Source organism: Myotis yumanensis, unplaced genomic scaffold (assembly GCF_028538775.1).
Source record: "Myotis yumanensis isolate MYYU_CA2020_CCGP unplaced genomic scaffold, mMyoYum1.0.hap1 SCAF_13, whole genome shotgun sequence".
NCBI lineage: Eukaryota > Metazoa > Chordata > Mammalia > Chiroptera > Vespertilionidae > Myotis > Myotis yumanensis.
This window is the reverse complement of record NW_027223764.1, coordinates 9308209-9322312: the sequence shown is the minus strand read 5'-3', so window position 1 is coordinate 9322312 and position 14104 is coordinate 9308209. Positions and strand designations below refer to the sequence as shown.

At 46.3% G+C, this 14104-nt stretch overlaps 1 protein-coding gene across 3 annotated transcripts in view; it reads right to left on the bottom strand.

The window, feature by feature from the left end:
- The window catches only part of ABLIM1 (actin binding LIM protein 1), a 155886-nt gene that overhangs the window by 17872 nt on the left and 123910 nt on the right, over positions 1-14104 (bottom strand). For all 3 annotated transcript variants that reach the window (XM_070432210.1, XM_070432208.1, XM_070432209.1), the window contains 3 exons: positions 13500-13535; positions 11038-11167; positions 1304-1408 (listed from right to left, as the gene is read on the bottom strand). In XM_070432210.1, the coding sequence (XP_070288311.1) occupies positions 1304-1408; positions 11038-11167; positions 13500-13535 (271 nt within the window). The remainder of the gene's footprint in view (positions 1-1303; positions 1409-11037; positions 11168-13499; positions 13536-14104) is intronic.

Below are 14104 nucleotides of genomic sequence, written 5' to 3'. Positions count from 1 at the left end.
TTGATTATGCTGTCGTTTCACTTTGAGCACAAATACTCAGGAAATGTCAAAAGCTTTGTTTCTCCAGAACCCTGGGCACTGCATCTTGGTGGGGCATTTTTCATGAAAAAAAAAAAGGGGGAGGCGGGTCGCTCAACTGCGTAACATTGATTTTCAAGGTTCAATGGCACTTTTAAAAAAGGCAATCCTAGCTTAGCGAAATGAATCTCAATGAAGTTTCCTCTGTTTTATTAGGTCAGTTTGGAATGCAAAAGGAAAAAAACCGATTTCAGATCCCAGCTATGTATATTAGCATGAACATAATGGGTCATGTATTAAACCACTTCCAGGAACTAAAGGAAGCAAAACAATGTGCTTCCCACAGAAAAATGATGCCGGGACTTGGGATGGCCAATCTTGCCTTTGCAAACGGGGCTGAGCCTAAACATGACGATGCGGCGGGTTCTGATTTTCCCGGTTCCGGTGGCCAGTGACTGTTTGTGCTGCGACAGACAGCAGGTGCTGTGCCTGCAGAGCGAAGCTGGCAGCACCACGCCTAAATTGCAAGATCCCTTTGCGGCTCCGGGGGTGGTTAGTGAGGGATATGCTTAGAGAGACCATTTTACTCTGCTCAGAAAAGCCCAGGGGAAGCATCTCCACGTTGGAGACACAGGGAAAAGAAAAGCACTCAGTGTCGCTGTGGTTCCATTTTTAGAACGAGAAGGTCACTGCATCGCCATTGTGCTGATTAATCAATGACACCAAGCCACAGCGTGGTATCTTAGGAGCCGCTGGTATAAAGGTGAAATTAAAATTTTAGTAAAAACAACACAACTCAAACCCTCATTCCTTCACTCTCCGCCTCCCACACCCCTTCAAAAATAACTTGGGAAGCCCTGACTGGTTTGGCTCAGTGGATAGAGCGTCGCCCTGCGGACTGAAAGGTCCCGGGTTCGATTCCAGTCAAGGGCATGTACCATGGTTGCGGGCACAACCCCAGTAGGAGGTGTGCAGGAGGCAGCTGATTGATGTTTCTCTCTCATCGATGTTTCTAATCTCTATCCCTCTCCCTTCCTCTCTGTAAAAAATCAATAAAACATATTTAAAAAAAAAATAACTTGGGAAAACCGAACCCTTCAATATCATCCTGGCGTTCCACATGGAACGTTTTTGAAAGGCCCGCTAGGTCAGATCCTGCAATTTAGGGTTTGTCAACTGTACATCCCAATGTAAAGAGCATGAGCAATGGAGACGAGACAGAGGTGACAAGGCTACATTCTACACTGCGACAGGACACCATGACATAGACCGCGTCAGCTCCTACCTGGAACATGGAAATGTTTAGGGGCCTGAGCGTAAGTTGGAGTTAGAGGGCGGCTGTCTGGCCGGTGGGGGAGAGGGGAGTTCCGGCCGCTGGACGGCTCATTGCCTCCAATGAGAAGAATGGAGAAAACAAAATGAGAGAAGGGACAGCAATAAAGGAAACCGAGCGAGCGTAATAAAACTTCAAAACCACCAACGGGGAGGAGGTACATCAAAAAAAGGAGGAACGAAAGAAACAAACTCAATGTAGCAACGTGGCCGGCAAAGGGGGGATCAGGTTTAGTTTTCCAAAAGAGAGGTTTGAGTTCAGGTCACGGTGGTAAAGCAGCTAGCAGCGAGGCACGTCATCCAAGGCATGTGGCTATGAGCAGGCAGGGCACTGATCGGATGGGGCGTTCGGTACGAGGAATGGAAAGGCACTGGGTAATGGTTCAGGACCAGTTGTTAGATGGTTAGATCCCAAGCGTGCGAAGGAGTGGGATAGGCAACCCAAATACAAGCCTTCCAGGCGTGATGACAGAGGCTGGTGGCTGGACTGCATTTCTCCGAACGAAGGCTACGCCTGGGAGCCTGTGGGGTCACCCGGCCTTGCCCTGAGCAACCCAAATGCCTTCACTGCAGCTTGTGTTTCTGTTCCTCTTTGAAATACACCAGATGATTCAGCCCCTTTCTCCCAGGTACTGTGGGACCACGTATACCTCTCTCCATCTTTCTCTACGAAGAGGAGGCACCACCCACTCTAATAACTGGACACCTGGGATGGCTGGGCCCTGAGCTATGAGTGAGGATAAGTAGATGAAGGAGATTTAGTCCCTGCCCTCCAGGGGTTCAGAGTCCAACCAAGGCAGTGGTTCTCAACCTTCTGGCCCTTTAAATACAGTTCCTCATGTTGTGACCCAACCATAAAATTATTTTCATTGCTACTTCATAACTGTAATGTTGCTACTGTTATGAATTGAATTTTAAATATCTGATACGCAGGATGGTCTTAGGCGACCCCTGTGAAAGGGTCGTTCGACCGCCAAAGGGGTCGCGACCCACAGGTTGAGAACCGCTGACCTAAGGAGTCAGACTTAAGACACATAAATATAATACCCTGCCATAGTATTCAGAGGCATATGAAAAAATTATGACACTCAGAGAAAGGTGTGCACCATCAATTCCTCAGGAAAGTGATAGAAAGATATGGGAATTGCGCGGGACACGGCAGAGTACGCTCGCCAGGTGGGTGGTGGGCAGAGGGTGGGGACGCTCAGATTTCAGAAGTCTGGAGCATCCTAAGGAAGGAGGCATGGGAGGGCACAGTGGGCGGGAGCAACAGGACTGGCCACTGGCTAGAAAGCGGTGTTTTTGGAGGAGAATGGGGAGGGGTGTGGAGAGGACGCTGGGTGTGGCTGCAGGAGCCCTGGGAGCTACCACTGCCTCCGCCCTCCCTGCTGACCATGCGAACTGCAGGGGTGAACGGAGAACTGTCTCCCATTCTGTGGGTTGTCTTTTACTTTCTTGATAGCCCTTTAAAACAGAAGTTTTAAATTTTGATGAAGATCAGTTTATCTAATGATGACAGCTTAAAATAAATCATAGATTTAAAAAAATATATAGCGAGAGCTGATTTTTTCCTACCATCTTTTTAATTTTTTTAAAAAAGGAGACATAGTTGACATATAACATTGTACTAATTTTAGATGTACAAAAACCAGTTTCCTCAGTTAGACCAAACTATTCTAAATCTGGCCAGCAGAAAATGAAAGATGTCAACTGCTGGAGTTTCAAAACAGCACATTTCATAGTTTTAATCTCTCAATATGTGCAATTTTAGGTAACCAGAGCACAGGTCTGTACCAAATGGGCAGTACGATATTTCAGGTGTGAAACCTGAATTTAACTGGCTCAAATAAATATTCTAAGTTTTTGGTTATCATATTCTGAAACTTTTGTCCCCCCCCCCCCAAGTCACTTAAGCATCTAGCTCCCAATATATTATAATTAGACTTTACTACTTAAGTTAGACATTAGCTTCTAAAAATTATGACTCTTCACTCTAAACTGTGATGTATTCAAAAACTCATTTCAAAAAACACTATCTCATTTACTATCACTCTCCTAAAAAGAAGTAACCAGTTCCTGTCTGAAAAAAATGAGTATTATTAACACAGGTAGAAGCAAGCAGGGGAGGGAGACTATGCTTTATGTTTAGAAGAAAATCCCACTTTAAATCTAAGGAAGAATTAGAACTCGGTGTCTCATTCATCTGTGTGCTCAGCACAGCGCCTGGCCAGAGTGAGTGCCCAGTAAATTTCTGTGAATGAACGATTGAAGGAGGCCAACGAACTAACCCGGCAGCTCTTCATGGCCTAATGTGGTGAGCACCACTGCAGGGTTAACCACCATCTATCTCTTCATTAAAGGCAGCGATGGGATCACAATCGCACCCCGTTTTTGTAACGTTCCCATTAGAGCCGATCCTCAATAACCCCAATTTAACTGTTTCATTTCAGGGGAATTCTTGACTCCTCTAAACATTAGGGATTATTCAGAAGAGTGACCCATCATTGAAAAACAGAATACTTCTTATGGGCTCTTCTCCAAAGAAGTTCTAGAGACACTCAACTTTCTCGCTTTCTTTGAGGTTGGTTTTTTGAAGACTCATCCTGCAGACCCTACGCATGGGGTGCTATTGCTTCTGAACCCCACTGCTCCTCTCTGCACTTGTACAACATCAGCCATTTCAGGGAAATGTTTGCGCAGGTGTGGGCTATCATGTCCAATCACAAGAAACACCATTACATTTGTTTTGATAATTATTAGCCGGAGTCATGTGCACCCACAAATATCTGCATGTACAGGACACAGGGTTTAAGGTTATTGGAATTGGCATTTGCCTGACTATGAAACATCTTCCCTTCATGAAAGTGCTCTGCTGGCAAGTGGCCGAAGAAGCCCATCCCTTCTCGGATGCGGCCGACGACTCTCTGAACTCCCAGGGGGTGCATTCCAGCCGAACGCTGGCACCAGTTGGGCACAGTTCTTTATTTGGCTGCATATCTTCAGCAACCATTGACCTTTCTAGTTCCTAGAAAAAGCCCTCATGTGTTCAAGTCTTTGTAAGTAGATTTAACTCTATAATCATTTAACACCTCCCACAGTCCTAGCTGGTTTGGCTCAGTGGATAGAGCGTTGGCCTGCAGACTGAAGGGTCTCAGGTTCGATTCTGGTCAAGGGCACATGCCAGGGTTGCAGGCTTGATCCCAGTAGGGGGCGTGCAGGAGGCAGCCAATCAATAATTCTCTCTCATCATGGATGTTCCTATCTCTCCTTCTCCCTTCCTCTCTGAAATCAATAAAAATATAGAAATAAAATAAAATAAATCTCCCACAAAAGTTTAAAGCAAGGTATAGAGAGACTCAGCAACATGCCCATCCGAGCGACTCTGTACCATATGATTTCCTCATGTCATGAGGGCTCATTGGAATAAGGGCTCAGCATACATAGTGCTGCTAGGTACCATGTGCTTCACCCTTGGAATACCAAAGGCATGACAAACTTTTGTCATTTTTCAAAGAAAAAGAAATATTCTCAAGATGAGGCCTGTTTCCAACTTTGCTAGGTTAAATACCCTACCTTCAAGTGATAAAACTTTTAACTCTATCCTGGAAGGAAACAACTGATGAGGCCCTAAGAGGTTATTTTTGTGCTTAATTTATTATGTAAGTCATGTATGAGGCAGCAGATGAAATAGCGTATATGAAGGTATCGGTCATCACCACCACCTAACAGCCCAGAGTGAAGGCACTGCTGACAAATGATGTAATCGTGTACTTATCACATAGTATTGTATATAGCGCACTCCCAGCCATTTTGTTCCTTCACATGAATCCTTGGACTGGCTCCTGAAAGTTGGCAGCATCTAGAATTTCATGACAGTTCCCAGATCGCTAGTCCCTGTCTAAAGCTTCAATAGTGCCATGGCTCCCTTCAGCGAGTGTCCAATCCCTGTCTGAGCCAGAGCCACTCATCTGACTGATATATTTCACGAACACAGAACGTAATGTCTCACAGTATTTCAAAGGGAGGGAAGAGAAACGCAGAGAGCACAGCACAAACAGATCCCAAACAGAGTGAAGATTCCAAATCTCCAGGCATGCACTTGCGCAAAAGACCCAACACTGACATCCCAGAATGAGGCTGCAAGGAAGGTCAGGAAACAGAAAAAAAAGACACAGGAAACAAGACAGAGGCTACAGGAAGTGGACGGGGAAGCCACTGAGACAGAGCCAGCCTGTGATGCGCATCTCAGCTTTACACCCGTGCAGGCACCCTCAGCTCCACAGACCCCGGGGCCCGGGCCGCATGCATGAGAAATAAGGACCAGGAAGTGGGCTTGGGCCCTGGGGGGCTGGGCTTCAGGCTGCCAGAGTGGAAGGGCCCTCCCTTCTAGCTGCACGTTCCTCGCATGGTCATCCTACCCCGGGGGCCTCAAGCTCTCCAGCTTACATTTGTTTTCAAAACTCCCCTGAGACCACAACACAAGCTGGAAGAGGAAAGGAACCGTTCCAATGGAGGGCCGCGGGAAGCCTGGGGTACCCTGTCCACGTGCTTCTCCGATGGCCATAAGTTCCCTCCACGTGGGAATTTCCAGAAGCGGGAGAGGCCTTCCATGTGAATAGGTAGATGTTTTTTCATAACAACCAAGAAGTAATTCTCTGGAGAATCAGCATTTAGCCATGCAACGATACGAGGCTTTTAAAGCAATCTAGTTACTGTACAAATTCTCCATGGTTCATTTTGTAGTTCGGCAAAAAGCTCATCTACTTTTAAGACTGAGCATATACTGTGATGTACATTATATTTTACATTTTCTATATTTTTTAGTTTATTTTCTATAGACTCTGTCATATGAACAAGCTGTAGGTATATGTGTAGTGAAAAGAAAATGGGAGATTATCAGGTGTTTTTAAGTATAAGTTCAGGGTCATGCTAACCCCTCTTAGCCTAATGTTGTTTATCACTTAAATTCATAATACTTGTGACAAAAACTTCAAATTCAGACTGAAAACAGAAAAGAAAGTATATCCATATTTTTTAAATACGGTACCACTTAGACACACAGAGGTGCTGTAATTTTTAGAACCAGTTGATACTTCTATTAAAAAGTAAAAAATTGCTAATTTTGTAATTTACATGCCTGAAGTAGCTGTCTGTCTTACCCTCAGTAAGAATTCGATTTTCCAGTGAAGAAGAGGTGGACAATCAGAGTTACACTCTATGTCTATTTTGTACTGAAATGCACACACCTCATCTGAGTGAGGGATGGGAAGGCCTGGGGTCTGGTCCTGGAGCTGCCACTTGCCAGCTGGGAGCCCTTGGCCGGGTCGCCGACCCAGGGCCGCAGCCCTCCATCTCCGTTCTGGGCCTACGTCACAGATGCTGTGAAGAGCGAAAGGAAGACGGAAAGTGCTTTAAGAGCACCATGCCGAGGGGGCACCGAAGACTCACTTGAGCTTGGTGCTTACACACACCGGGGCACTTGACCTCCCACGCTCTAGTGACCTAGGAGAGGTTTCACAGGTGAGGCGAGTAACACTCAAAGTCAAGCCAACATCCGAGGTCCCACACTGGCTAGTGACAGAGAGAGTACCCCACCCAGGACTCCAGTGTCCCTATGGGTGGGCCATCCATCTCTCCTAGGGCTGCTCACAGACAAAGGTGTAGGAGACTTTGTGATGTGCTTCCTGTACGAACTTTGTATAACCTTACAGGGCACACGGCCCTTTTCTTTCTACGAAAAGTACCTCTTCTGAAAGAGGAAACATAGCCAAACGAGGCCGTGTACATCTCAATGAATTAAAAATGTATTTTCCCTTATGTATTAAAAACAAACAAAATCTTGATTTGGCCAAGGGTTTCTATATTCAAGTCTCTTTAAAATACATCTTTGAAGTTTCTTCAATAATTTCTTATGGTTTTATAAACTTGTCTAAAGTATCATCTTACATCTATATAAAAAAGTTTTCTCTCTCTCTCCAAGACCACTTTAAATAATCTGTTGAGAATTTTAGAAAGTGCTGCATCTACCAAAAAAGACGGGCCTCTTTGTTAATGGCAAATAGTGTGTGTCTTCCATAAACATGTCAGCAATGTTATTTTCACGGCACAGAAAATGCCAGCATAGCACACATAAAATGACTACATGCTGATCAGCATAACACATCTGTATTTTAGGACTTAGATGCTCAAAAATCCGAGCGAGCAAAAAGGAAATAGCTTGAGTAGACTGCAAGCGATTTTTCAAATACAACAACGTTTAGGCTACGCAACAGAAGCGTTAGTGACATGAGCACTTGGAACCAGGTGAGAATCCTTCAGGACTGGCTCAAACCCCTGACCACATCTGTGCTTGCCTGCTCCTCCCCTTTTAGCTCCTTTCATTGGTTTAAATCAAGGCTATGGAAAGAATTAGTCTCCTTGTGGGAGTTCACACTTGTTTATTGCCTTATTCCTTTGGGGGTATTGGCTTCCCCAGCCGGTGGAGGGGAACAGAGCCCCGTGGAGGGGAACAGAAGCTTAAAGGACAGTGAAGGAAACAGTGGGAATGCCATGAAGGGGACGGGCAGGAATGGGGGACAGGAACAGAGTTCAGAAGGCAAAGCCTCGCTCCTCCCTCATGCAGACACCAGGGCAGGCCAACGGAAGATGACTCGGTCGGCTCAAACCTTGACATTTAAGTTCCCTCGCCGTCGATGTTTTCTATACGGTCCAAATGTTGTTAATATCAGTAAGTGGTTAAGTGGCTCATCACCATTAGGACGGCTTTTGAATATCTGTTGCTGAATCCCGCTGGGTTTTGCTGAGCCACATCGCATATTAAAACCAGGCAAATACCCCAACTATATATTATATTTTGCTTTTGATGTACAGAAAAACAAAATAGTAATATATATTATAGATAAACCTTTGGTTGTAAACAAACTTCCTGTTTCCTCATCGAGGGCCCTTAGAAGTGACATGTTTCTCCACCGGGAGGTGCTATGCCAGTTCTAAGGCACGGCTGGTGCAGGCGCCACACAGGCAGGCATGCCAGGGGAGGGCGGGCTGACCCTTGGAGATCGCCTTATTAGCCTTCCTGGTGCTAATAACTCTCCAGCAGGCGGTGCTGCCTGGAAGCCTGCCTCCTTACCTTTGACCTGGGGGATGAAGTGGTGTCGGAAGGGGGAGTTGGGGCGGGAGTCGCTGTGTGTGGAGCTGAGGCTGCTGGTGCGCAGGTAGGACAACCTCTGCACACCAGGAGACAGCAGCTCTGGGCGGCAAGGAGGCGGGGCGGGCGAGGTGGAAACAGAAGAGAAGAACAGACAGAAATTAACACAGGAGCAGGGACCAGGCATCGTTCCAAGGGGTGTTGGGGGGGGGGGGGGCGGGGGAGCGGAGGGAGGATCAAGATCATTCATCAGGAGTCTGAAAAGGGAGGAAGGCAAAAGGGTTAAGGAAGCTCCTGCTAAGGGTTAGGCAAGTGGGGAGAACTTGCAGATACCCAGGCTCAGGTTGGTACAGAGGCGCTCTCTGAGAATGAAGGGCCTTAGCGAGAAGGAACAGCCACCAAGATGCACCCCCCGCCCCCATTAGGATGTCACCAGCTATGGGTCAGCCAGTACCGGGCACATCATTTAGACCCCAAAACAGCTGTTTTTAAAAAGCAACGGACAAACCAGAACCTCGGAAGCACATGTCCAAAAAGTGCCAGTCATTTCAGGAACCTTGAAAAGAAGGACTGATGTGTAAGGGACAGATTCTTTTTACTTTTTAAAGCTGCACATCTTCCCCCTGGAAGTCTAATTTTATTTTGCTGACGCAGAAAAAAGACCCCACCCCTGCCTGTGTTCCCTGGGTGTCAAAGAGCTGCTTAGGATCCCGAGAACCGGGTAGTGGCAGCGCTGTTCTCTCGGAAGAAGGACGGGCATCAAAGCTAAGCCCAGGGGCCCTGCATCCTCGCCTGGCATCTAGGACCTTCGGAGTGGATAACTTGAGGTGCTCTACCAGGGGTGGGGAACCTTTTCTCCGCCAAGGGCCATGTGGATATTTATCACGTCGTTTATGGGCCATACAAAATTACCACCTTAAAGATTAGCCTGCTGTGTGGTCAAACATTTAATTAACTTGCCCCTAAAGCCTTGGTAGGGCCAGACCAAATGATTTGGGAAACCTTACATGGCCCGCGGGCCAGACGTCCCCCACCCCTATACAGACCACAGCTGTGCTATCAGGACCACACCAGCTTCACTTCACTAGGGCAGACCTTGAAAAAATGCTTAGAAACCCTGAGCATTGGCATCGCGTATCTGTCATCCACTGTGAAGGAGAGAAGGAGGGATACGGAGAAGGGGGAATTTCTGAAGGTTACTGACGTTAGAACCGTGACCGGGACAGATGAAAACTTTCGAGTGCTCCATCAGGACACGGCCTTGAAGGGAAGCACTGCCCCTGACTGACCCCTCCCTCCCCTTCAGAGGGCTCTGGAACAATTTCCCAGCAGCCCCGTGTCATTCTGACAAGGTCCTGGTTGGGGTCTCCGTGACCTCCCTCAGCAACATGCCCACACACAGGGTAGCAGCTTAAAGGATTTCTTGCCACCCAGATGGACAAAGGCTTACATCCAGACCCAGCTCCAGGGCACACATGAAATGAATATATTGTACATGAAAAGAGAAAGGAATTCATTGCCTGAAAATTCTCATTCACTTCAATATGAAAATGACTGTATCTCAACAATGTATTGAGTCTAGAAAAAAAACTATACATTACTGGAGGATCAAATAATAAAAATTCATTCCTCTAATAGCATCGAATCTATGGCTTTTGAGAAAAGATTGCAATCCTTTTACATTTTATTCATTTTCTTTGGGTTTATTTTGTCAAGTAGGTTAGCATATAAGGGGGTTTGGCCTCATGAGCCGTGCAGAAGTTTTCATAGATGCATGTCATCACTAACCACGAGTTTGTCCAAAAGGCCCAAGTCTTCCTTTGGGAATCCCTTTCTTGGGCAATTCGAGATCTGTGCTGGGATCCCCATTCTTTTTTACTCCCCATATGAGACACCCATTAACAGGCATCAAATTCTGCACAGATAAAGGTCAACGGCAGTGCGTTACGTCATATTCTCTCTCACAATACATCGCTAATGCTTTCCAAGTCTGATTCAAAATCTTAGGGTTGGAATGTATCATAAAAGTAATATCCAACCCTGAGCTTGTAGACAATACTTTGTTCTAGGAGGTGCTTAACCAAGCATGCTCGGTAACACCACGTGCCTGGAGAAGAGAAACGGAATAAACCCACCAACAAATGGCTAATACTGGATCTTGGATGAGGCCGATGTGCCTAAAAGGTACATCAAAATAGTTTCTTTTGGAGATCTTCATTAAAGTCTAAAAGGGATGAGGTCTTCAAGACTAAAGGAAAACAAAACCAAACCCCAAAACACCCTTCTTTGCTTACAGTCATTCCCTGTCCAAGTGTAATTATTTAATAAATCATAATGAATATAACCACAAAGTAACTCTGTTTTAAGAAAAGATGCAACACAAACTATAGTCAATAGGAGGTGTTTTGGGTTTTTTGTGTGTGGTTTTTTTTCTGGAAGAGGGGTCAGTATTCGGCAGTCAGCTCTCAGCGACGGGGAGAAAGCATCACACAGAAACGCGGACTATCATACAGAGCGAACCCTGGGAGCAGCGGCCTTACCAGGTCTGTGGAAATGCTGGGGAGAGCGGGACGTGGTGGGAGTGTAGCTGTGGCGGCTGTACACCGGGGAGTTGATGGAGCCCTGGCTGGTGGACCGGTGCATCATCCGGTCCCGAGCGTCCTGGTACCCCTGGAAATACAGTGCGAGAAAGCGTGGGCACAAAGCGTGCCCTTGGGCCACGGTCACGTTCAAGTGATGTCGAGTCCCACAAAAGCTGCCCTGGGGCCACCTGCTCATGGATACACTTCAGGGCCCTGGTCCTTAAACATCATGCAGACGAGCATCGGTGGTTCACGCCTTCTGTTCAAGACCTGTCGTACTTGCATTTACCCCAATTCTGACAGGTAGGCATGGCAGACTCCAGTGTTGACAGAGCTCTGGGATGAGGGAGTAATTCCAATGACTGCGTGTGTGTTGGGCTTTTTAGGCTCATGATGTTTGCTCACATACATCGTTTCATCAGACCTGCACAATAAGGAAGGTGGGACACATGCTATTGCTTCCCCTTGTTCCAGAAGATTCTGAGCAGGTAAGAGACCCATGGGTACGAGTGTAGCTTGTACAGGCAGAGCCCGCCTCAGAGCTCACCTCCTGCTCTAGTCTCAGCCCCTGTTCTGACCACCAGCCCACAGTGTCCACAACACTCATCTGGTGACATTTTAAGCCGATTTTCCCGGAGAACAAGCTGGTGGTGGCCTCAGTCATTCTACTTTCAACTTTGGGAAACATATTCCAAGGAAATAATAAAAAAAGATCTTTAACTGATCTTTAGAATTTACTCAAAGATATTTAAAATAACACCATTTTTAAGGAGAAAACTTTGTATTACATGATCAGCAAGTTGAGGAGCAATTAAGTAAATGAGGGCATAATAACACCATCAGTATGTCACCCATGTCCAAGTCTAGAAAATAATGTATTAGGTATAAAGGGCAAAAAGCCCCACGCATCAACATAATAGATCGCTATTTAAAGGATGACGAGAGTACTAGAATGCTTGGCATTTCAGGAATTTGTTGACCCATGAAGTTTCTGCTGACACAATAGAAGGTGGGAAGCGTGTGTGAGCAATGACTATGTTAAAACCTCAGCACCCAGGGCTGTGTGAAATCTGAAAGCACATGGCAAGAGGCTTTGGCTTGATCCTAACAGGCTGTCACAATAAATCAAATAAAAACAACAACGAAACAAAAATTCCCCAGATAATGTGCCTGAATCTTGCAACTGGTCAATCAGAGAAGTTAATTCTTCATAACTTCAGCTGTAACAATGAGAATGCTAATAGAAATTGATTATTCACAGGCCGCAGCCACAGACCATCAGAATACTACCGAGTTTTTCCTGTATTGTTATAGCAATTACTTAAGATCAGTTCAGTTTTATGTCGAAGATCCAGAAAGTTGCTTGGTTTTGAGACAAGACTATTGATTTTATTTATTGTTATTTTTAGGTAGGGCTAGCTAGATGTAACTCCGGAAGAGTTTGCTCATTGGATACATAAGGAAATACAAAATAATAGACCACTAGTCTCAGAGCCACCCCGCAAAGGAAAATTATGCAGGGATGACAGAAAGCCACTGGCCACCAAGTAGGTAGTGAATGTGGGGGGAGGGTAAACCTAGAAACTCCTGACACTGGGATGTGGGGTACAGTGTGAGGGAGATGTTATATTTTGGAGATCGGTATTACAGCCACTGTAAAGTCTGTTTACCCAGAGAAGGGGGAAAAGATAATTTATTTTAGGCTAAAAGGTGTGGCCTCCTATGAAGGTGGCTGTTCATAGGACACACTATGACCACTGTTGGCCATTTCAGATAATCCAGTCTGCTAGGATTTGGGTCAGTAACTATGGGTAAGGGGAGAGAGCCTCATGTTGGAACAAGTGGCCTCACTCCCTGTAGACGCTTCCTACCACTCAGAAACACAGGCGCAGGCCATAGGCTGATTTTACCCCACAGTCTCCATGTAAAGAGAACTTTGCTGCTGTGTCTTATGGCCCTATCTTACCTGCGAGTAGGCCTACATCCTATATAATAAAAGGCTAATATACAAATTGACCAAACGGCGGAATGACCGGTTGCTATGATGCACACTGACCACCAGGGGGGCAGACGCTCAATGCAGGAGCTGCCCCCTGGTGGTCAGTGCGCTCCCACTGGGGGAGCGTCGCTCAGCCAGAAGCCGGGCTCACGCCTGGCGAGCACAGCGGCAGTAGCCTCTCCCACCTCCGTGGCAGTCAGACATCCCCCAAGGGCTCCTGGACTGCGAGAGGGTGCAGGTTAGACTGAGGGCCCCCCTCCCTGAGTGCACAAATTTTGTGCACGAGGCCTCTAATTCATCATAATCTCACGCACAGTTTTTCTGTTCTTTTTTTAATGTCCTTTCCCCAAAATCCTAGGCTAGGACAGGTCCGAGTAACTCCCCAGCTCCACCCACTATAAATTTCAAGAATGGCACTTACTTCTGCGGATGGAGTAGGAGACAAAGTCCTTGGAGACTAGAAGAACAAGAGAGAATTAAAAATCACTATGTTTATTAACTTGTCAGTTGTCAGTGTTGTATGTCAGCATCACCTGGAAACATTATTCCAAATACACGCGCCAGCAGCCCTTGCCTGCCCCCGTTCCTGATGCAGTGAGTTGAGAGTGGGGCTCGGCAGGCACACAGTTCCTGGGTGACTGTGGCGCATGTTCCTGCCTAAGAACCACGGGTTTTGATAAATACATGTGGTTGAGCTAGACAAATGGGAGTTATTCCCCCTCTATGCTCAACCAGTGCTGTTTACTACTCTGAGTTACAGTGTCTACAGAATTCAGTGAACATGATTATTAACTAAATGATAAGCACAGCAATCACATACAATGGTTTGATGACCGAAACAGGCCTATAAGGACCAGGTCTGTGGCATCCTGCTCTGGTGGCCTTGCCAACCTTACCACCACTCACCTTCAGGCTCCGCCCTACCCCTACTTTCTAAGGCACCCAGAATTTCAAGTTTACTCCTCCAGTGTTTCTAGAATGGCAGTATAAGGATTTTATGAAGGAAGTGTTAATAACTGAAGGAAT